The sequence below is a fragment of the Lissotriton helveticus genome, chromosome 7 (genome assembly GCF_964261635.1).
Source record: "Lissotriton helveticus chromosome 7, aLisHel1.1, whole genome shotgun sequence".
Taxonomy (NCBI): Eukaryota; Metazoa; Chordata; class Amphibia; order Caudata; family Salamandridae; genus Lissotriton; species Lissotriton helveticus.
In genome coordinates, this window is record NC_136068.1 from 1,687,450,351 (window position 1) to 1,687,474,956 (window position 24,606).

At 43.4% G+C, this 24,606-nt stretch overlaps 1 protein-coding gene across 1 annotated transcript in view; it reads left to right on the forward strand.

The window, feature by feature from the left end:
- The first annotated feature begins 709 nt into the window (after positions 1 to 709).
- Positions 710 to 24,606, forward strand: part of LOC144767621 (uncharacterized) — a 111,827-nt gene continuing 87,930 nt past the window's right edge. The window contains exons 1-2 of the mRNA XM_078651027.1: positions 710 to 878; positions 11,216 to 11,539. Coding sequence (XP_078507153.1) covers positions 794 to 878; positions 11,216 to 11,539 — 409 coding nt within the window. The 5' untranslated portion in view covers positions 710 to 793. The remainder of the gene's footprint in view (positions 879 to 11,215; positions 11,540 to 24,606) is intronic.

Genomic DNA, 24,606 nt, shown 5'->3' on the forward strand with positions numbered 1-24,606 from the left:
ACTGACCTCTCCCTAAACATACACCAGTCTAAATCTTCCTCCATTTCTCAATCTGGGGCGGCTGGCTAGCTCCCCACAATTGGACGATATTACGCTTCGCTATCATGAATGCCTATGTTGCCCATTGCTGTTTGTATGTGTTTAGGTCCGTGGGTTCCAATAGGTTTCGCATTTGGAAAGTTGGAGCTATTGGTTTTGTAAATGACATTTTATATTTATATATTGTTATTGACAATGCCAATAACGATATATAAATATAAAATGTCATTTACAAAAACCAATAGCTCCAACTTTCCAAAGGCGAAACCGTTGCATTGTAAATGCTTGTTTCACTTAATACTAGGGTCATTTCTTTTTTTCTTTACCTGATTATTTCCATGCTTGAAAGTCGCAGATTGGGGTGTTTGGATAATAGGGTAACTGCTGGCCTTTGTCCTTCCTGCCAGGGTAATGCTTTATCTAAAGAGTGTTCTCTTTCGCAGCCAAGAGTGAACTCGTGCCGTTGTGGGAGTGACATCCACCACATTCCTCGCACTCTTCCTGTTGGTGCCCAGGGGGTGGGCTGCCTCTGTTCTCTATGGTTAGGGCATTTAGGCTATTTTTAGAACTGGCTGGAAGGACAGGTTTAGTGACGCACCTTGCAAGACATGGTTAACATTCCTACCTCAGAAGTTGATAAGCAGCAGGTAAAGCACAGCCACCAGCAGTACTGACTGTGTGCCTGGGCTTCGCAGCGCTACTGAATTGTGAGTGACTCCCACCGGTGTCAAGACTCCTACCTGCTGCACAACAAATGTCACGGGCTGCACCCATGTGGGTCTTCGGCCTTCTTCTCGCCTGCCAAGTGCTCCTTGGACGCTCTGATGAACATGAAGAAAGTAAGCCATAAGTTCATTTTAACGCTATGTGCGCCTTGGCGCTGAAAAGTAATACTATTGTACCATTTTATGCTATGAGAGTATCACTGATGACTACTACTCCTGTAAATTCTTGCAGTGTAGTGCACACTGCTCGTTTACATGCCAAAAGTAGGCTCTGCCTACTCCCTGGCGCATGACTCAGTGCTGGCACGGCGCTCTGTGCTATAGTCCAAATTGTTGGGTAATGAATCTGCTATGTTACTGCTTAATGCTTGCAGTGCCGATAACCAGCTGGGTGGTGGCGTGTGCTCTACGTTTCTTGCCCTGCGATTGCCTGCTACTAGCTGGAGGCACGGCATCCTGAAGGCCACGTATATCATCTATTTCGTGCCGCTTTCTTCATAATGTTGGTGATGCAGCATGGCCAATCTGATTCGAGCCACGGTCAGAACGAACCGACTTCTTAATCCTGTCCTGCTTCCCCAGCTATGCACGGTAAGGTACACACACACAATACAAACACCACAGCCCACCTCTGGCACATCTTTGTTGCGGTTTTCTTGCAGTCTCTTCAGACCTGGACTGCTGGCGCTAGAAACGGCACTACACTGAGTGGAAAGTTTCGTGCAACCTGTGTAGTAATGGCACAACATGTGAATCTGTTCACGTCTGATTCACTAGAGATGCCTTGTCAAACCGAGCCCTCCCACAACCACACATCTGAATAAAACTGCCTTTTCCCCTGTTTTCTATGGATAGATTGTTCTTCTGACAGTCAAACCCATCTGCATTAGGACCGTAGAGCATCTTGAAAGAGAGGTGGTTGCGCCAAAAATAGAGATCACATATTCACCCCTACCTACGAGTAGCAAATCCCACATAATTTCACAAAAAGGAGCATGGACCTAATTTCTATGGTGCGAACTAAGGGCCCGATTCACAGAACTAACTTAAGACAAATTCCTAAACTTACTACTTTTGGTATTCACAGAAGTTAGGATTTTGTCTTAAGTTTGTCTTAAGACAGACTTAAGACAGACTTAAGTTAGGATTTTGTCTTAAGTCTGTCTTAAGTCTGTCTTAAGACAAACTTAAGACAAAATCCTAACTTCTGTGAATACCAAAAGTAGTAAGTTTAGGATTTTGTCTTAAGTTAGTTCTGTGAATCGGGCCCTAACTCTTGTGTTACCCGGCTGCCCTCTTACACCAGAAAGACATATGCATCCCACCTGTTACATTTAAATATACTCAGTTCAGAACATTGTTAACTAATTTACAAATATATTTCACTTCACACCCAATAGTCTCCCAATGTCTTGATGTGTTGTTTTCAATCTAATTAACTTAATTAAAAGTGGAAAAAATGCTCATGTATTAAAGTAAATATTGATTTAGGCTTTACTAACAATGTACAATGAAGTGATGGATTAATGCCTCACTCCGCCACTTATGAAACGCAAGGCTGCACCATATTTACAACGATATGGAGCAACCGTGCATTACCCCTGCAATGGTGCTACACTTAGCGATGTAGCGCCAATGCAGGCACCCTTGCACCATAGTGCAAGGGTGTTTGTGTGCAGGAGAAGAATGTTTACGTGTAGGAAGGTGTCCCTTCCTGCACATAAACAATCCTGGAATGCCATTTTGTCACTTTCATGTGTGCTGCTTAATGCTGCACTCATGAAAGTCACAAAATGGCATTTTTTAAAGATTGTTTATATACAGGAAGGGGCTTGCTGTACATATAATGGTAAAGTTCCCGGACATATACATGAAAAACAATAGACATTACGTAACATGGTGCAAATAAGCTCTAACGTGCCAAAGTGCGAGAGATTTAGACATTATGTACCATTGGGCACATAAACAATAAAGTGCCTCTATGGTTTCATATCTTCTTTAGAGCCTAGTTACAGAATCATTAGGTCAAACTGCAAAGACATTCAAAGTGCCAGTAGCCTAAAAACAATGGCTTTATATTTTCTGCAAGAAGTCAAATAATAATTTAACAATCCCTAATCTAGTTCTTATATTGCCAAGAGGATCTAATTGGTGATATATGTGGATGGTCTCTCGAAGTCTACACCTGTGAGGGCGAAGGAAGAGAAGGTTGTAGGAGGAAACTGTAAACTGTGCTTCAGTCTTTCTTGACGAAAAAAACAGCATTTTCCACAGCAGTTTATTCATTTCACCTGCAATAGTGATTTCCTTACAGTGATTACGCAATACAGGAACTTACAAGCTGCGCCATTTTCATGTGTTTGGTGCTTTGCATAAAGAAAAGCATCAGTTTAAGAAATATTTCAGACATTTATGAAAAACCTAAATACATGCTGTAACACGCTGATCTCGATACCAACCCAGGAAATCATGTACTGAGACATTCAGCGATACTTCTTAGCATTCACCTATTGAGTCACCAAGATTTTTCTAGTCCAGAGATTTCTGGGCAGTCAAAGCGACTCTTCAAAGATCAGACAACGGTCCTGAACTAAATCTGGTGCAAACACCTATTGAGACGCTTCTTCTCTTAGCCATTTCTGTACAGAAATATGCACATATGGGCTCTCTTCCCGTGAGGCGGAGCTACTGAATGAGCAGACATATTTTCCGAGACCAGAACATGTCGTCACTCTCTGAAAGCCCTCAATAGCTTCCTCTGTGGTTTATGTACTAATCATATATGTTTAGTAGTAACTTCCTGCAGCTGGGTCCCACAGAACCTTAAGGTGGTTTAATTCATAGTTTGTGAATTACAAGTGCATCACCCATGCCATGACTCCCAACTTGAAGGTCCGAATTACAGAAATTACAGAAGTGTCCATGCAAGTTTAATGAACATCTGTTGCAGCTTTTTGTATTCCTGGGCGACGTCTGTAATAGGGATGGGGTTGCACTGTGGTAAATCCCTATCTGTAATGGGAACTATGCAGGGACACACTCACTAAAACACAATGACATGTGGATGTGCTTCATTTGTATGGGACAGACCCCATGACAATTATGGAACAGCTTTGCATGGTCTATATTACTAGACTAGCCACAGGAATAAATTGTGATCTGGACCATGAAACGCGGGACCCTGGAGGACAGCATTGAAGCCAGCTCCACAAAAACAAATAATATTTGCCATTTGGAAAGATTTCACCTCACCAGAGGCCGCCTCCATGTTAATTACCCCTTCCTAAGACCTCAGCAACCATCTCTCTCAATTTTTCATCAAAACAAACACCGCCATTTACAACAAATTCAACCTGCCAAAGGACCTGGCAGTGTTCGTCAAACCCCTCCAGATCTTATCCAGAGAACTAATGCTAACCACATGGCCCATTATCACCACCTAAGAAACTGTCACCACCATGTGGTCCACCCACTCAGGGGCCCACGAGTTTCCTCCCCCACCGCGCCTACTCCAGAGGACAGCAACCTATCAGTGACATGCTCACACCCATTCTAAATACGTCCCCCTCTTCCATGAACTTCCCAGATGCTTGGAAACATGCAATTGTCCTGTTACTACTGACAAAAACCTAAGGTCCCTTCAATGCTCATCAACTAATGACTGAGCTCCCTGCTGACATTCCGACCAAAGTCTTAAAGAAAATCAACAGATGTCTCACTGAATACCTCAATGACCACCAGATTTTCAACACCACTCAGTCGGGTTCAGACCCAACCACAGCAGGTAAACTGCCATCATAGCCACCACAGATGACATCCACATGACTCTGGACAGAGGGGACACAGTGACACTCATCCTTCTGTAACTTTCCACAGCATTTGACATGGTCTACCACCCCATCTTCATCCAATGCATACACAACATCGGAATCCAAGGACACACACTCCAATGGATATTCTTCATCTTGACTGGAAGGACCTGGTCTGTCAGCTGGCACCGTACACCTCAGATGCTCATCGCAACCTCATCTTCGGAGTTCCTCCCAGTGTTCTTTTCTGAGGCTGACCCTCTTCAATGCACACATAATCCCTCTAGCCAGCATCATTTACTCTCACATAATCAATGTTCTCTCCTACGCTGATGACAGGCAACTCAATCTCTCTGTCATGAACCAGATGCTACGTACCCAGATCAAGTTTAATGCTTGCATGGCTGATGTTGCCCACTAAATGAAGACCAACTGGGGCATATTTATCAAATGGTTGTGTCATCCTTGCACATGCAACCGGGCACCAGAGTAACTCATCTCTTAAGTTAGATTTATCAAGCCATGCAAGGCCACCCTCCGTGGCCCTGAGTGGTTTGATAAATCTAGAGTAACGCAGAGAAAATCGCTGCATTGCGTTGCTCTGCCCCAGCGAGGTGTTCCATGGATGTTGTATGTGTATTTCCATGCAACACGCATGGAATAGGGTGCATTACCATATTTACCATTACTGGGAGACCTGGGAATGCATCAAAAAATATTTTTATTTCTCCTAGTTTGTTTCTCTTTCTATGTGTGCTGCATTCCGTAGTATACATAGAAACAGGAGAATACCTTAGGGGATTGTTTTTTGTGTAGCAAGGTGTCCCTTCCTGCACTAAAACAATCCACTTTACAATGCAGGCACCATTGCACCATTGTGCAAGGGTGCCTGTGTTTGAGCTAGGCAGAACATTGCGCACCAGCGCTGGGAAAAGACAGACATGCATAGTATTATGTTAAATATGGTGCATTCCTGCCCTTGCCCTATCACTCAGCATAGCAAGGTGGCGTGCTTGACTAAGCTGCGTGACTTTTTAATAAATATGTCCCCAACTGTCTAAAGTGCAACACTAATGAGACTAAAATTGCTTTCTTTTGGAAGAGTACATCACAGTGGGACTCCGCCTGGTAGGCAACAGAGCTAGGACTGACAACACACCAAGAACCTCAGGATCATCATCAACACCAAACTCAACATGAATGACCAATTCAACTCTTCACCGCCTCATGCTTCCATACTCCAAGGATGCTTAGGAAGATTTTCTAAAAGCTTCCAAGCAGCACACGGAAAACGGTCACACACGCCCTGGTCAGGAGCAAACTGGACTATGGGGTTGCCCTCTATGCTGGAATCAACAAGAAACTTATTAGATGGCTGCAGACTATTAAGAACTCTGAGGCCATAATCACTTTGCCCCTCCATACACAAATGAGCACCATTCATACCCCTCACCCACACTTTCAACATAACACCAGCTCAGCAAGCCTCAACAATCACATCTGCTTTCACCAGCCTTTCGGTCACCTCTACTTCTCCAGACTTTTACTCAAATACATCCCTCGCATACAGAACACCAGATCTGGTGGTAGATCCTTAGCCTTCATCACTCCTAAAGCATGATAGGACCTGCAAATACACAAAAGACCATCCGCCTCACTTTTTGAATTCCATAGGAAGCTGAAGATCTGGCTTTTAGAGTTGTCCCAATAGGTCCCACAAATCTACACAGCAGAACAAAAGATAGGAAGGCTTTGAAAAAATACATCCCAGTATCCTATGAGGTAATGGGAGGTGCTCGAGAAGGTTAAAAGGCAGAGGAAAGGGGCTGGGGGGACAAGAGGTAGAAAGTCCCATTTGTAAAGAGGCTAAACAAAGGTAACCTATGTGAAGGTGGGGTGGTGTTTTGTCATGGGGCAAAGCAGGAAAACAGCCCCATTAAAAACAGGGCCGGAAAGGCAACCTGAAAGTAAAACAAGTCAGCAAGAAGGGCAGTGAGACAGACTAGTTTTGACAAAAAAGAAACCGTCAGAACCATGTTCTTCAAGTTGTATTTTGTGTCATGCACACATACAACCCAAGGACAATATCCCAGTGTTACAGTATATGCTAGAAAGAGTGCATTTTATGCAAATTAGTAGGCTTTCTCAGGGGCTGTTGGTTGCACACAATGAGAGTCAGCACTGGTGCACACTATACCATGGGCCTCATTTATGAAAAGTGACGCATCGCTGTGTGAAAACAGCGATGCGTCACTTTTCACTGCGCTCTCCCTGCGACATGATTGATGCGTCATATTTATAATATGACGCATCTTGTCGCAAGGAGTTACAGATACGTCAGTATTTCTGACGTATCTGTAGGCGCAAAAGTGACGCATTGCTGGAGTGTGTCATAAAAGTGACGCAACTCCAGCAATGCTTCCTTTCACATGGGGAAAGCCCCATGTGAAAGGGCTTGCGTCAGTCTTACGCCTGCTGTGAGGCAGGCGCAAGATTTTGAAGCAACAGCATCCTAAAAGTGACGCAGTGAAATCTCATAGATTTCACTGCGTCACTATTACGAGGCTTTTTGCGGGTGAACGCCCCCTCTGCATACATTATACCTGACGCAGGTATAATGTAGAGCAGGGGTTTACAAAGTGACGCATCTGCTTAGATGCGTCACTTTGTAAATAGTGCGCATCAGGAGGCATGTTTTACGCCGCCGATGCGTCTCAAAAAGTGACGCATGGGAAGCGCAAAACTGACGCAAGGCCTCATAAATGAGGCCCCTTGTGCATATTTTGGTGATACAGCAGAAAAAAACTACTGGGGATGTCTATTTGCGTAACTATAAAAGACCCCCTCAATTTAATGCATGTTGATGTTTTTTATGGTTGTGTGGTAGTCAGTGCACAGAAAATAAATCTACAGGCTTCTCTGTATGCTCCTTTATAAATAAACAAATACAATGAAAAACAAACTGAATTCCTCATTGGTACTGATAACCTTGGAAGTGAAAAAATGTGCTGTTCAACAACAAGCTCTCTGAAGCAAATGTGATGCTTTGTGAGTGGTAAATAAGTTCCTGTGACCCCACAATAATATATGTTTTTAAACTACATGCCTGTCCCAATTAAAGTACACTGACGTCCTCTAAAATGTAGATAAAAAAATGAATGGTGAGTCCAAAGTCCCATTCCGTCTTCCTTTACACGGCAGTCAGACGACCATGTCAGGGCAGAGGGAAAAAGGACATCGTAATCCCTGTGGCAGCATATCTGCAGGCATCGCCCATTGTAGGAATTACACTCCGACCGATGCACTGACGGGCTCCTTGAGCTTGTTGCAGGCGTCGGTGGGTCCCTGTGCCTGTTGTACCCTGGCTGACCATGACCACATCATTATGCGTTGGTCAGACCGCAGCCTCAGATGTCGGATGGACCACCACTGACAAACACCATAATCGGGCCCTAAATGTTGAAGTGCAATATTGATGTGAAAATGTATGAAAAGTCTAAAGCATTCAGAACAAAATAACACAGTACCTGTATCGCATAGTCCCCTTTGTATGTCATAATGTTTGTTTTTATTAACTTTATATTACTTTATATCTCTTAACGATCTCACAATATTTACACCCATAAGTAACAACACCTAGCTCAGTGTTATTACATAATAGCATATACTAAATCCAATAAATATTTATTTATTCATATTTTAATGTACATCAATTACTGGATTCCAGCTTCAAGGCACAGTCCAGTATGAAACAAGAATAAACATACTGGTACATAGAGAAGGAGAAAGAAAGATTTCGCTGAAAGGGAGGGAGAACATAAGGGTGGAAAAGAGTGAGAGAAGGAAGACGAGTGATGCTAGAGATGGGAAAGAAGGATGTTAAGAGGTGAAGATAAGGGAGGAGGAGGAAAATGCAAATGTCTCTTATTCAATTGAAAGACATTTAATGTGAAGGGTTGGAGAGATCAATAGGTCTGATGCAGCAACATCGAAAAGCATCAGAGGATAAGAAGGATCTAGGTGGACTTTGAGGGTAGACCTGATTAGATGTCCTTTTTGTTTTTGATAAAGGAAAGTCTGTGGCACTTTTTTGTCAGAAAAGAAGCAGTTGTTTCAGGATTTCTTTTAAAGAATACGCTAGTGACCTGAGTTCCTTGTGTAGATTGTTCTGACATTTTCCTCCTTCAACTTTCAAGGTTTTACCTCCAGATCTTGTGAGTTTACATTTTATCATCAGTTTTTTGTAAGAGATGGAACTTAGATCGTTCAAGTTTGTAATAATGTTAGGCGGTCTGGTAGAAATTTGGGCGTTTTGTGTTGCTGGTTTTCCGTCTATATTGATGTAGGAAACTGTGTTGTATTTTGTGCTCACCAGTTAGTCAGGATAGTTGTGACCTGAAACAAAAGAAGTAGTAATTTGTTTTTAAACCGAAAAGGATCCATATGTCTCTATATTGTACATACTGTAGTTTTGTAATGTATATAGCAATGCTGTAATGCAGCCTGAACAGGATGACTGACTGGATCAGCTCATTTCTGTTTTGGATGGATGGAAGAGGGCTGAAATGTGATAAATGCATAAAAGTGATACTGTGTTGATATGAGGGTTGCATGGCATTAGACATTGAAGGATAATTGAGTCAAAAAGAACTCCAAGCTTATGGACCACGTTTATTGATGTGGAGGGGGGGGGGGTGTTGATGTTAGAAAAGGAAGCTGGCAGATAGAGGGAGTTTTGTCATTGTTTTGAGGCCATTGATGTTCCTTCAATGTTCGACAGAGAGGCAAATGTTAGAAAGGGCATTGATGTCCGCCCGCCATCATAGCGGTGCTGGGACCACCCGCCACCAAGTAGGATGCACTCGCCATACTGGCAGGCGCATCCTGGCCTTTTATCATTGCGGACGGTGCTGCTGTCTGCAGCACCGTTTACTATGCAAAAATGCCATGATGTGCATTTCCATGCACAACGTGGCAGGCACCACATGGTGCCTGCCACATTGTCCATGGAAATGTAGAGGGTACCCCCAAGTGCACCTACACTGTCTCCTCCACACAGAGGGTTCCTGCAACGGCCTCTTCCACAACACATCTTAATATGGCGGACGTTGCCTGCTAGGCACCGCCACCATATTAGTAGCCCTTTTCCATCCGCAAGGCAATCGGTGGGGTTGCTTCATGCGGAAAGCAGCAGTCAGACTTTGCGGCCACCGCGATACCCACCGCCATCCTAATTTGGTGTTGGGTAAAATATTCAGTGATGGCAGAAGGACTGCCCGCCCGTGCTGTGGTGGTCCTTCTGCCATCATAATGTGCCCCAAAGTGTTTCCATATTGGAGTTGCTACTTACATCTACTAGGAGTTGGGTTTTCTCAGCATATATAGATATTTTAGGCTTTTCTTGTCGATTAAGTGAACTGGTAGACACATGTATATGTTGATAACAAGGGGGGAGTATGTTGAACCATGAAGCCAATAGCTAAACTAGCTGCTAGCTGAGACATTGAAATCCAGCTTTTGTTGCTACTTTATTCCAGTAGCGCGCTACAAAATTAGTTTTATTTATTAAATTGCTTACTTACCTCCAATTATCCATATTCCGGTTTTTAGCATCTCCCAGCCTGCCCCTCCCCTGCCCCGCCTTTCTGCCCCCCTGTAACTCCTTCCACGGACCTCAGCCATGGGTGTTACTGTGGGTGGTCCCATGCAGCACCCATGGAACCTGATACATTCCCAGATTTACAAGACATCGTAAAGCTGGGAATGCGTCAGAAGCTAACACACAACGAAGAGAAATGAAACCATTTCTCCTCATGCTTTCATTTTTCTATGTGTGCTGCATTCTGCAGCGCACATAGAAAAGGGGAAAGCGCCTGAATGGATTGATTTTGTGTAAGAAGTGTCCCTTTCTGCAGAAAATCAATCATCCGTGCAATGCAGGCCCCCTTGCTGGTGCAAAGGTGCCTGTCTTGGCACACGGGAGCACATTGTGTACCAGCCCTGGGGAAAAGGACATGTATTATATAGATACAGCTCATTCCTGCCCCGTCCTTTTGCCCTAGGGCAGCGCAGCAGGGAGGCCTGCGGTGCTGCCCCACCGCAAAAGCCCATGAATAAGTCCCTGAAGGTGTTCTTGTGCAGGGGCGGCTCTAAGCTCATGGCGGTCCTTGGCAGGGAGCGTAGGTAGGGGGCCCCAGAGGAACAGGTAGGGGGCCCCTGGAGGAATGCAGGCGCGGAGGCCAGTGAAGAGGGGGGGCTCAGGATATTTGGAAGTGGAACAGAGCTGGAGGCCAACAAATCCCTGCCAGGGGCCGCCACGCAAATATGTATCCATCCTCAGAGGATTATTATATTAAGGACATATATTGGCTGTGGTGGCCCCTGGGTTTTGGTGGCCCTGTGCAGGTGCACAGCTTGCACATGCCTAAGGCGTCCTTGTCTTGTGCATGTAACTAGTGCTCATGTAAAACGCTCCAGTACCTTCGAGTTGAGTTTGCGCTATATAAAACGGAAGAAAAAAAATCTTGGGATTGAGTGGTCAGCAGGTGAGATTGCGTGGTCTTTCTCGTCCTCTACTGGTCCCTCCAGGAGCTGGCCTGCCACATTTCACTGCTGCTCACTTTATTTCTCCTTTATTCTTAGGTCCTGAAGGCATCTTTCCCCAGCTCACCCCGGAGAACATTACTGCCCAGATAGGACAGACGGTCATCTTTCAATGTGTCACGCAGAGGAGGACCCCCGTTGTCTTCTTCATCTTCAGGAACGGCTTCAGCACGAACATCGCGTGCCCTGGACCTCCACCGGTGGTGCCTGACCCCAGGATAGAGGCAGCCTGCTCCCCGGAAGCAAAAGATGGCCTCTGGGCCACCTGGACCATCAAGGATGTGGCCAAGGCCGACGACAGAGCCCAGGTGATCTGCACTGCTGAGGGGCAGATGAACAAGACGTCATTCCTAATTGTGGAAGGTAAACCACCCTCTCCTTTATTCCCACCCTGCCAAATCGAGTGCTTGCGTTGAACACGACGAGTCCTGCTCACCCAGGTGCCCTGGAATACAAGGTGCCCCTCTTATGTTACACTGCCTCATTGCATGACCTCTGGTAACAGGATTTGTTTGTATTGTTGATTTAAAATTGCATGTTACTGTTATTGTTTCAATTTCTTCCGTTTATTCTAATTTTCCGCTGTCGTGCATGTCTACTACCCTCAATCACTGATGCACGGAAATGCTGTCTTGAATTACTTTGCTAACTCTGAAAGTTTCCAACTTGCCCTTCTATGAGTGAATTCGCTGTGAGGCCCGTTACATTTTCTGATGCATCGGCTAATGAATTGTTTGAATGGCTTCAAGGTAAACAGGACAATGCAGCAGTGATAGAGGGGTGCCTGTTTCTCTGGTGGTGATATTGTTCAATTTAATTAAGAAGGGAAAGCGCCGCTTTCAGGATTAAAATGTACCCACCAACTCCTCCATGAACATGATCTCGGTTGTACGGGCTCGTACTAAAGGGGACTGGGACACTAGACTTTATATTTTTACTTGCAGCTGCGATGTTACATAACTTTCCAAGATATAATAATAAGCAACATGGAACGTATCTCGGTTCTTTTATGAGAGCCTTCCACCATCTTGTGGCAGAATACAAAACTGCAGCTTAGACTTTAGAAACAGGTAGGGATTGACATTAAACAGAAACCTCTATGCATAGAGACCAAAATGGTACTATTGGAGGCGCACGGTGCCCCCTTAAACAAGCATTTGCAATACAATGGAGGGGGGATTTACTAAGCTTTTGCGCTGTGTTTGCGCCACAAAAGTGACGCAAAACGACGCAAAATCTTTTTTTTTGTAATTTACTTTCCAGCGGTAAACTTGTTTAGCGCTGGAAAAAACGTAAAAGTAATGCGAAGCACCGCATTGCACTGCTTCGCATTCTATACGCCATTGGGCCGTACCAAGGGTTGTGCATGGGCGTTCCCATGCAACCACCCAGGGTTTCTCATTCTAAACCGAATTTACTAAAAAAAGTAGATTGGGTTTAGCGTGAGGAAGGAGAAATGCTTTAATTTCTCCTTCCTTTTCTGACTTTACATGCGTGCTGCAATGTGCAGCACACATACAAAGTGGGAAAAGCTTTCCCTTGTGTCGAGCATAGTATTTTGTAATTTACATGGCACACAGCAGCTGTAATCAGCGCCGGCGCAATGGAAAAGGGGTGGAGAGAGTCCTATCTCTGAAGATATGGTGCTCTCCTGCTCCCCTCCCTGTCGCGCAACGCAGCGCAGCCTCGAAGGGGGCTGAGCTGCATTGCACAAATTTTTTGTAAATCTTCCCGAATGTGTTTCGCATTTGTGACACTTAAGGCTATTGCATTTTAAAACATAAAAGAGGGCGCCGTGCTCATGCAAATAACAGCACCCACCATAAATCACAAAAGGTGGTACAAGAAAAAAAACCATAGGGAAACCAGCAGGAGAAATCCGAGGAGGGGACAAGGGTTCACCTAAAAAAAACATCTCATAAAAGAAAAGACTTCAGAGGCAAAGCTGCTATATAAGTAAATAATACATCTGTTTTTAAAATTCATGAACTGAGTAAAAAACTGTGTGTGTTTGTGGGAGAGAGAGAGAGAGATGGAGAGTTAGGGGTGTCCTTATAGCTGCACTGGCGGCTCCCCCGCTAAGGAGGAGAAACGTCGCCCCACTGCTTTTCGGCAGTGGAAAGAAGGAAAAATAAAATCATAACAACAGAATGTTGTTATTTTATTTATCCATAGAAAATAAGACAACACCCGCGCACATCATGTTCAGTCAGTTTTTGTACAAACACTGCTTTTCAAACCAATGGAGGCTCCATTGGATTGAAAAGGAGTGTTTGTACAAAAACTTGCATTGAAGAATGGTGCTAAATGCACAAGGATTATAGAGACTGAACATGATGTGCGCTGGTGTTGTCTTATTTTCTATGGCTGTGACACTCTGTAACACCATTGGTGGGCAGGCTGTCTAAGGTTAATGCTGAAGGTGGATAAGTATTGTACACCAAGGCTGCACTCAATAGTTAAGACACATCGACATACGGTATTGCTTGTGTATAGGTAAAGAGACAAATAATGATGTGCTGATCAAATATAGCAAATCCGCCTGTCTTGTGATGTATTTTATTTATCCATGCTGAAGCAGGTTTTGGGGCGGGGCTTGGCTGTCAGTCGGCTGGGGGAGGAAGAAACATGTAAGTGGGAATGAATGTATAGACGCCCCTCTTGGGCTGGCCAAACGGTCATGCACACTTAGCATGTTCCCCAACAGGGTGTAATGCACAGCCTGGTGAGGAAAACCCACAGGCTCCCACAGCTTGTCTGCGCGCCGAACTATGGCCTAGGGGAGCCTGTGTGCTTCCTGTTCTGACTGGACTGAACCGGGCAAGAGACGGCGATGGAGAAGAGTTGGCAGCCGTACAAGGTAAGTGGTATTTCTTTTTTATCCCTCCCGCCACCCTTGTTCAGTAACAGCCTTGAAGGTGTAGCTGGTTGGAAGGTATGGACCTTTCAGAGGTTTGTAAGGCTTGCTGACTGTGCACATTAAAGCAACTTAAACCCCCAGATAGCTATAGCCAAGAGACAAGACCCCTGGGCAACAGCATTTTTATAGCTAACTAGCTGTACCCTGGTTAAATTGACGAGAAAGAAAAGAGTAAGCACATGTTTCTAATATGTTTAATTTCACAATGCTTGTGGGTATACAATATGTCTTTGTCCACCCTAATATATGTAGACTATTGTCTATATGCGTCCCTTGTATTTGTTGCGCAGCAACCAAATCGATAGGGTCTGTTCAGGTTGCAAAGTGAACCAACTCCTCCCCCCTCCCTCCACCCACTTCCCGGTCTACCATCCTGACACCAAGTGTCCATCCTAATATATGTAGACTATTGTCTATATGAGCCCCTTGTATTTGTTGCGCAGCAACCAAATCGATAGGGTCTGTTCGGCCTTTTGATTAAAAACACTGTTGTATTGGACACGCGCGTATTCGAATCCAATGTTGTGTATATATAAACACGCGTTAATGTTGCAAAGTGAACCAACTCCTCCCCCCTCCCTCCACCCACTTCCCGGTCTACCATCCTGACACCAACGGTCCATCCTAATATATATAGACTATTATCTCTATGCATCCTTTCTTAATGTTGCCAAGCGAACCAACTCCTCCCCTCTCCCTCCACCCACTTGCCGGTCTGACGCACTAATGTTGCAAACTGAACCAACTCCTCCCCCTTCCCTCCACCCACTTCCCGGTCTGCGATCCTGACACCAACTATCCATCCTAATATATGTAAACTATTGTCTATATGCGTCAACTTGTATTTGTTGCTTAGCAACCAAATCGATATGGTCTGTTCGGGTTGCAAAGTGAACCAACTCCTCCCCCCTCCCTCCACCCACTTCCTTGTCTGCCATCCTGACACCAACTGTCCATCCTAATATATGTAGACTATTGTCTATATGCGTCCCTTGTATTTGTTGCGTAGCAACCAAATCAATAGGGTCTGTTCGGGTTGCAAAGTGAACCAACTCCTCCCCCCTCCCTCCACCCACTTCCTTGTCTGCCATCCTGACACCAACTGTCCATCCTACTATATGTAGACTATTGTCTATATGCATCCCTTGTATTTGATATTCAGCTACCAAATCGATAGGGTCTGTTCGGCCTCTCGATTAAAAACCACGCGTGTATTGGACACGCATGTATTCGAAACCAAGTTTGTGTATATATAAACTTGTGCTAATGTTGCAAAGTAAACTAACCAACTCCTCCCCCCTCCCTCCACCGACTTCCCAGTCTGCCATCCTGACACTAACTGTCCATTCTAATATATGTAGACTATTGTCTCTATGCGTCCTTTCTTAATGTTGCCAAGTGAACCAACTCCTCCCCCCTCCCTCCACCCACTTCCCGGTCTGTCATCCTGACACCAACTGTCCATCCTAATTTATGTAGACTATTGTCTCTATGCGTCTATTGTAGTTGTTGCGCAGCAACCTAATCAATAGGGTCTGTTTGTCCTTCAGATTAAAAACACGCATGTATTTTCACATGGGCGTATTCTAATACAACGTTGTGTATATATAAGCACCCGCTTATTCGAATTCAACGTTGTGTCAACATTTCTAATCAATCGGTGAAGAACTTTCGTAGATTTAACATTTTTATCAAATGCACATTGACATTTGTATGTGTCTGTTTGGGCTTTCGATTAAGAACACGCGCGTATTCGACACATGCGTGTTCAAATCCAATGTTGTGTATATAAAAACACTCGTGTATTCGAATGCAACGTTGTGTGAAAATTTCAAATCAATCTGTGAAGAACTTTTGTAGATTTAAGATTTTTATCAAACGTACATTGACATTTTTATGTGTCTGTGCTCTCGATTAAAAACACGCGCATATTCGAATCCAACGTTGTGTATATAAAAACACTTGTGTTTTCGAATGCAACATTGTATCAAAATTTCAAAGCAATCAGTGAAGAACTTTCGGAGATTTGAGATTTTGAACGAACGAACAGTTACATTTTTGTTTATATAGATAGATGGTTTATAGTTGGTGGTTGAAGCAGGAAAAAAATGGATAGTGCAAAAACTGAACAGTTAGGACCCTGTGTAAGCCGAATGGTCTCTGCAGGAAGATGGTGTGTTATCTGGAAATCGCTGACATTCCAAAGAGGAAACATTAGAAACGTATTTGCTTTGGTTTTTTAAAAAGGTGAGTACGTGGAAACAGCATTTGGCTGTTCAAGTCCCCAGGAAGGGGAATAAACCAGAGGGAGGCAAGCAGAGATCTGCCGGAAAAGGAAGAAAGAAAAATAAAGTAGTTCCGGGAGGGGGAGGCAGTCATGGGGAGACAGGAGGTAGGGAAAGAGCCAAATGATGATGACAGCGAAACCACCACCAACCCAACCACCCTCCCAATGGGTGGGAAAAAAACTTTGCAGATGCACAACTGATAAAACCGCATTGGACATGCTGTGAACTGTGGCCAAGAATGGCCGGAAAACAAATGGATAAAAAACACACAGCTCAAACGGACAGAGCCCAGGATGGCAAGACGGGAGTAGAAAGGAAACACGAAAGCAGGAGATGCACGTGTTTTTCTTAAGACTCCCCACTCCTGTCCCACCCCATCCCTTAAAGTCCACAAATATATGTATACGGTTTAACAGACTTCACCAAAAGAAGGCTTTCCTGCAAACATTGCTTTTCATTTTTGCGGCTCACCTCAAATGCTGAGGGAGGCTTCCCCTTCCTCTTCACCGGACACCGGAGTGAATGCCATGGTAAAATGTGTCAGGCTGTCTCGAGCCACACCAAAATAAAGGGAAAAAAGCATTTGCAATGCACAAATAATGATGAGAGCTGGCACAGTGCTAAACAAAAAAGCGCGACACCCATGCATATGCAAGATGTGGGCATGGCGACCGTGAAGTAGTGCCATAGTGAATAAAAGAAAGAAAACATAAAACTGGACTCTGTGGTGATAGAATATCACTATCAAAAAACAAAATAAGTAATCCCTAAACAAAACACGCAAACACTTACAGCATAATAAAATTGTAGCTGGCCGGTGCTCCTTGCAATAAAATGGAAGGGATCAATCAGGAGTGCCAACCAATAAGGAGATAGGAAAGAAGAAGGACAGAGGAGTTAATAAATGGCAAACAGCAGGTGGGATTACACTCGTATCCTGCTTACAGCAGGTCTTGCAGACAGTGCATACGCGCTGCCTAGGCTCGACCTAAATATATGGGGCACCCACACTTTGTTGCAAATCAAGCACCGGTTTACACAAGTGCAATGCAGCACCAAGGCCCTCATTACCAGTTTTGAGAAAATCGTGATTTCTGGAGAAATAGGAATTAGTGCTTGAATTAGTATGATAAAAACCCGCAAATTTATTGTTTACGTCCCTGAGTTTTCAAACACCATGCTGTGGGCCATTACCAAGTACAGGATGTTTGACCTAACCCATGACAAGGGTCCTATTGTGATAATTTATTACACAATATGTTTGTTAAAGGATCTGTAGCAGACAACTGATTTCACTCATGAATGCAGAACTATGCAGGGATAGCCTGGGCTAGTGGTTCCCTGTGTAAAGGCTCCTCCTCTACCAAATCTTTCTTAGCACCACTAAACTACAGGATTAGTGGTAGTAGGGGTAGGTCCACAAGCCCTGAATAGCTGCTACTCTGGGCACAATGAACAGCTTGTATTGGCTAGAAAGATGATTATTATTCAAAATTGTTTAAAGCCAAGCACTAATGGGCTAGTTGATCAATTTCAGGTGTGTACAAATACAATGAAATCAGACTCCGCCTTCTTCATTTATAGGAAGGAAAATACCAGTTTTTTCCTCCAGGAACAGAAAAGGGTTCTTATACTTTATAGAGTGCGCAGTAAATTGGAGCATATCTCTACTTTCTAAATCAATACGACATAACTGGGTTGACACCCTCCTCACCAGGAAATTCACTAATTTGTTAATCCTGAAAATACAAAGGGGCACATTTATCAAAGGGTTGCATTGCTTTTGCATAATGTAACAGGGTGCAAGAGCGACACAACTCTCAAGTATGATTCATCAACCCACAGAGGATCAACTTGCTTGGCTTTGTGTGGCTTGATAAATCTAAAATAACACAATGCAGCACAAATCCCTGTTTTGCTTTACTCTGCCCCAGGGAGGCGTTCCGTGGGTGCAATTCCTCAGTTTTTGTGTCCTGCATTATGCAGCACACATAGAAATAAGAACATTCCTCAGAGGGCTGTTTTTGCGCAGGAAGGTTTTCTTTCTAGCACAAAAGCAATCCTCCTACAACGCAGACCTGCGTTGGAGCTAGGCAGCGCATTGTCCACCATCACTGGAAAATGACAAGAATGTGTTGTACATTCTTAAGCATGGTGCATTCCTGCTCCTTTCCTATCATGCAGCGCAGCACAGCAATATGACTTGCTATGCTGCATGATTATTTATAAGACAGATAAAACAGAGGTCTCTTTTTTGCAAATATGGAGTTACCTTTCAGTCTAATAGTCGGAGATTTTATTATTAGCTGAATAGTGTACTCATTTACTTCTGTACACCCATTCCACTTGGCTGGTTAAAGTAAATCTGAGGTACATCACTCAAAGATGTTTTTCTTTCCCAACCCTCTTCCAGGCCACAGTTGCTAAGTGTTTTGAATGGAATGAAATATCACAAAAGATGGCACAGACAAGAGGACCTGGTTTCCCCACAGTAGGATTATAGTATACAAATTCCTGGTTTTTATCCAGCCTTGTTTTAAACCATTTTTAATGTCAAATGTTCCACACCACTACATTTCCTACCCCAGAAGTACTATTATCTAATATTCTGAATGGAAATTCAGCAATGGCCTCAATGTCCCAATTGGAATACCAAATTTAATTAATTTATGCCATATGTGGCACGGATGACACAGTCAAGAGTGCTAATAAAATCTGCAAAAGCCACGCAGAGCATAATTTTGTGTTGAAAAACATATTTTTACCCATACTTAAGCATAGTTTGTTGTTGCCCATCAATGTTTGAGGAGTCAAATCATCCCTTAAACAATAATACAACAGACGGATTATGAATTATTGCCCACAACGATGTACCAATTTTGAGTATACTGGCAGTTATACCATCAGGATCTTGAGCGTAGGAGTTATTAAGTCCCATAATTATGTTTCCCATCTCATCCCATCCCAGGAGGAACTAGAAGCAATGACAATTTAACTATAAATTGATGTTATTTTTGTCAAATTATGTTGTTTTGTGCAGTGGTAACGTCATTGCTCTTTATCTTTGGGATTCTCAAGATAATTCCTACTTAAACCTTAGGAAATTAAATACCATATTTACATATGTGGCAGGGCGCTCTAGTTTGAGTAGCTGTGTGCTTTATTAAATACTGTATTTCATTTCATTTCAATAACAGCAGCATGTAAGAAAGCCAATATTTTGCAACCATGTTATTTTTTAATTGTTTCCTTTGTAATTTTGTACATAATTTTTTTGTAACATTAATTTGTTTATATTTTCTGAAGATGAAGTACAATATTTCAACATAGTACATAGGGCTGCTGGTTAAGGTGGGGGCCAGGTCTTCTCAAGCAACAGCCACAGCCCTTGTCAAGGTGAACCTCAAAAGTCACTAAATGATCCTGTGCTTGACCCTCTGATAGCTTGGCACAATCAGCCTGAACTTGGAGGCAAGGTGTAAAACATTGATGCAGTGCTTAAACAGTAATAAAGTGATAACACAACACAAGAACAATCCCACAATAATTTAGAAAAATAGAGTAAAATGTAATACATTGTTTAACCCCAAAACAATAAAAATCCAATTAGTAGAACCGGAGATCTGGAATTTCAAGGATTTAATTTAAGTATAGCAGGCAAAATCACAAAGCCCCACGTGTGGTTTTCTGGCCGTATGAACCCAGGGAAGGTCACAAGTTCAGCAACATATAGGGACCAGGCTAGTCCTGCTGAAAATTATATCTTCTAAAGTTACTGCGCACTAGTTTGCGGTAGAGGCAGCCATGGGGAGCAGGGCTACCTTTGTGTATGGCCGTCACTCTAGGGCAAACAGAAGGCTGGGCTTTGTGGACGGTGGTCCATATAGCATGAAGATCCAGTCAGGCATAGTGAATGGTCATTGCTGGAGTTTCAATGCAGGCTATCAATGCTGTTCTGTGAAGTGCAAATCTCATGTTACCAGTTGTTGCTGGCAGTTGCTGTCCCGTGTAGAGCTGGGTACACCAGACCTTCCCCTTGATGGTCGTCATTGGTGACAAGATCTGCTGTGCTGCTACAGTGACTGCAGCTATGCTGGACTCCTGCTCCAAAGGAACTACTGCCCTGCTATGCTATGCTGACATGCTGCCTGCAGCACTTTGCCTGGAGAATGAGAACTGCACCTGTAACTTCATTTGAACCCAGCACCCCTGAGTGACTCAGAGGGCAACTCTGCTGGTTTCTTGACCCCAAGTGGTGCCTCTCACGTCCTGGACCCTTGGTGTGGCTTAAGGGCACTGAAATCAAGCATTTGGGCTATAACACATGGGCCTGTTCACACGAAGATCTCATCGCTTGTGCCACAAATCAGCATGGAGCTCCGTCAGTCTGACTCCTCGCACTGCAGCATTGACTGCTCAAGAGGGCCACCCTCGCAAAGCTTCAGCAATGGCTTCCTGCAATGCTGGCTGGCTCCTCGTGCTTCGTCAACAGCATCCTGCAATGCCCTCTCTGCTCCTCGCAGCCCTCTGCAACATGAACAGGACTCTTGGCATGAGCCTGAGAAGGTAACCCTTCACCTGGACTGACCTGCGATTGTATCGTACCTGCAATCCATCATGGTCATCCTGAAAATTTGACTTTGACCAGTCCTGCGTGACTAGATAGCCATGGTTGGAGCTTTGTGCTTCTAAGGTGTTATTTTACACTTTATTCTTTAAGTATTCATAATTCCAGGTTTACTGATTGAAATTTTGTCATTTTGGTCTTGCTATAGTTATTACATTCTGCTCTATTTTTCTAACCTGGTGTGGTATCTTTTTGTATAGTGTTCTCCCAGTTTTACTGTTTGAAGTGTGGCACAAATTCTTTACCTGTTGCCTCTAAGTTAAGCCTGAGTGCTCTGTGCCCCCAGGTTATACAGCATGAGGATATATTCTAGAAAATATCCTCGTGCTGTATAACACGGTGTTATACAGCACGATGATATTTTCTAGAAATAAGAATTAATTTTCTAAAATGTTTCATCTGATTTCCTGTGTTGTTTTCCTTTGAATCAAATTTTTGGTTATTTGTTATGTGGTAATTGATGTCAAATTTTTTTTTCATGTTTGCGAGGTTGTGTATGTATGGTTGAAAGTGGTACCAAGTATGAAAATTGTCGTATGTTATGTGGAGTGTAAATAATGATGTATATAAATATGTGAATATTGCTCAATGATGGTTTGATATAAATTGAAAATAAAAAAATTACTGATTCACTCTGGAATAAATAATGGTTCCAAAGACTTACTGATTATTTGAGTAAGTTGTGTGGCACATTTTCAGGCCCCCATTCTACTCAGTTGGCAATACTGGTGCTTGTTTTGGTTTATAGTTACACTGTTAATACAGCATGAGAGCAGCTCAGTAATTGGCCTGGGTAGTCTGGTTTGACTTTCACTCAGGTCCCGGAGCCTATGCCTCTTCTTGCTGTGGGGTACAGCTTGGCTGGAGAGCGTTCTAAGTGCGCATGGCTGTTTGGTCAGCCTTAGACAGCCGGCCATACTGACATGCTCATTTTCAGCGTGCACTACTCCTTCTCTGCTGTTATCATGGCATGTCATAATTTTATTTTTCCTGTTTCCCTCAGCTGGCTCTAAGCAGGGGGGGGGGGCGCTCCTCCGCCATAGCGAAGGAGCTGCTGCTGGGCAACACAGAGTTGATTATGATCACTTCAGGTAATTTGATTAATTTCAAATTTCATTAGCTAGTTTCAATCCAGACTAAAGAATAAAGATGTAATCAATCAATGAGTTTTGAGTTTCTCTTTGCCAAGAAATATACACCAGCTTCCAGGTCGACCCTTAAATCTACAATTTAATAAAGCCATATTTAACTGAAGTCTCTATCAAAAACAAGAGGGGGAGGTAGAGCTAATCGTTGGATTTATGCTCCACTGGGTATTCAAATAAACAAGAGAAATCCAACATTAAGTGGGAAAAGGAGAGTGATCAATGGATATTGAAGCACTCAGTGTTTGTGAAAATACCCCTCACACACCAAAAGGCCCCTTGGTGTCATGCTTCATCATCGGGGTCTTCGCACCCCTCTATCGGGATGCGGCGTGCTGCGACCGACGACTACGAGGGAGCACTTACAAAGTTGGCTATGTGTGGTGTACAGTGTGTAGGTTGTGTTACAAGTGAGTAGGGAGTGTTGTGAAAAGTTTTAAAAGGTACCTGGCACTAGAGCGGAAAAGAAAAAAGTTTTATTCTGTGCTCTGGCTGGTACCGTTAAAAAGAAAGTGCAGGGCGAGGTCAATCTGTTGTATTAATGAACAGGACCTCTGATGTGCTTATGTGTCGACATGTTTCGGAGACAGGCTCCTTCTTCAGGACAGGGGCACAAACTCCCTTCCCTACTCACGTCTTTTGCTACGTAAAACTGTGTATTTACAGAAAAGTGAATTTTACTTTAAATAGGCTAAGTGTGCCTACAGCGGTCTGCTACAAGCACAATGACCTGTAGAAAGACAAAAAAAGAGATTTGCCTAATGGTTACCCATGTAACGGGTAGTTCATGCAGGTGCAGTCACCTGGAACCTCACCATTTGCTTAGCGATAAGCTTCCATAAAAAAGACTCACTACACATACAACCATGTCAGCGCATCTGGAACATACAGGCGCACAGCGGAATACCCAAACATGGGATGAGTTTCCCTTCCGCCCAATTAACGAAAAGGCCTATAAATAGCCTAAACCGCTACCAACTCCACAACCAGCGGAGCAGCGGACGGGGTAAGGCGGCGATCTGAGCGTCCTTACTATGTGAGTATAACACCAAAGGAGTACCATTCTGCCACGATCATCTGTAAACCATCCACAGAAGTAAGTGCTAAAGAATGATTAGTAATGGCCACTTCATCCTCTACTGCAGATTGCCATTGAAGCAACACCCCGACGTTCCTATCTTGCTCATGAAGCCCACAACCAAGCTTCACAAGTACGAATTTCAGGTTTACAAAAAATCCTAGTGCTCTATATGTTTTATGTTGTATGTGTAGTGAGTCTTTTTTATGGAAGCTTATCGCTAAGCAAATGGTGAGGTTCCAGGTGACTGCACCTGCATGAACTACCCGTTACATGGGTAACCATTAGGCAAATCTCTTTTTTTGTCTTTCTACAGGTCATTGTGCTTGTAGCAGACCGCTGTAGGCACACTTAGCCTATTTAAAGTAAAATTCACTTTTCTGTAAATACACAGTTTTACGTAGCAAAAGACGTGAGTAGGGAAGGGAGTTTGTGCCCCTGTCCTGAAGAAGGAGCCTGTCTCCGAAACATGTCGACACATAAGCACATCAGAGGTCCTGTTCATTAATACAACAGATTGACCTCGCCCTGCACTTTCTTTTTAACGGTACCAGCCAGAGCACAGAATAAAACTTTTTTCTTTTCCGCTCTAGTGCCAGGTACCTTTTAAAACTTTTCACAACACTCCCTACTCACTTGTAACACAACCTACACACTGTACACCACACATAGCCAACTTTGTAAGTGCTCCCTCGTAGTCGTCGGTCGCAGCACGCCGCATCCCGATAGAGGGGTGCGAAGACCCCGATGATGAAGCATGACACCAAGGGGCCTTTTGGTGTGTGAGGGGTATTTTCACAAACACTGAGTGCTTCAATATCCATTGATCACTCTCCTTTTCCCACTTAATGTTGGATTTCTCTTGTTTATTTGATATTTAACTGAAGGGCACAAGCTCAGAAGATATTTGATTGACTATTGAAATGAATTCGTATTTGGTAAGTTGTGTCCAGAAGACCCAGACCATATCTAAATCTGTCAAACCTGATTGTAAAATGCTTACAACTATTAAAACTGCAATAGAGAATGTACCACATTATGTCATTAGAACATAAAATAACCTAGAAAATAAAGATTCAAGGTTAAAAGAACAGAAATAAACACTACAGATAATAAATTCAAACAAAATATCATCTGAACCTAAAAAAAGCTATATATAAACGGAGTAAGATGTAAAGAAGCAAATAGTGTGTGGTTTTCATTTCAAACTTCCAATGCGAAAGTCCCTCTTTGGCCTTTTTTTGCAGACTGACTTCCTAGTCAAGAAAATACTTTTTAAGTATTTATATCAAAATCCTTTGCAAACCATGACTCCTGTGGTAGATTATTAGAGCATTGTCAAAGGATGGTCCAATACTTTCTAGGTTACCAA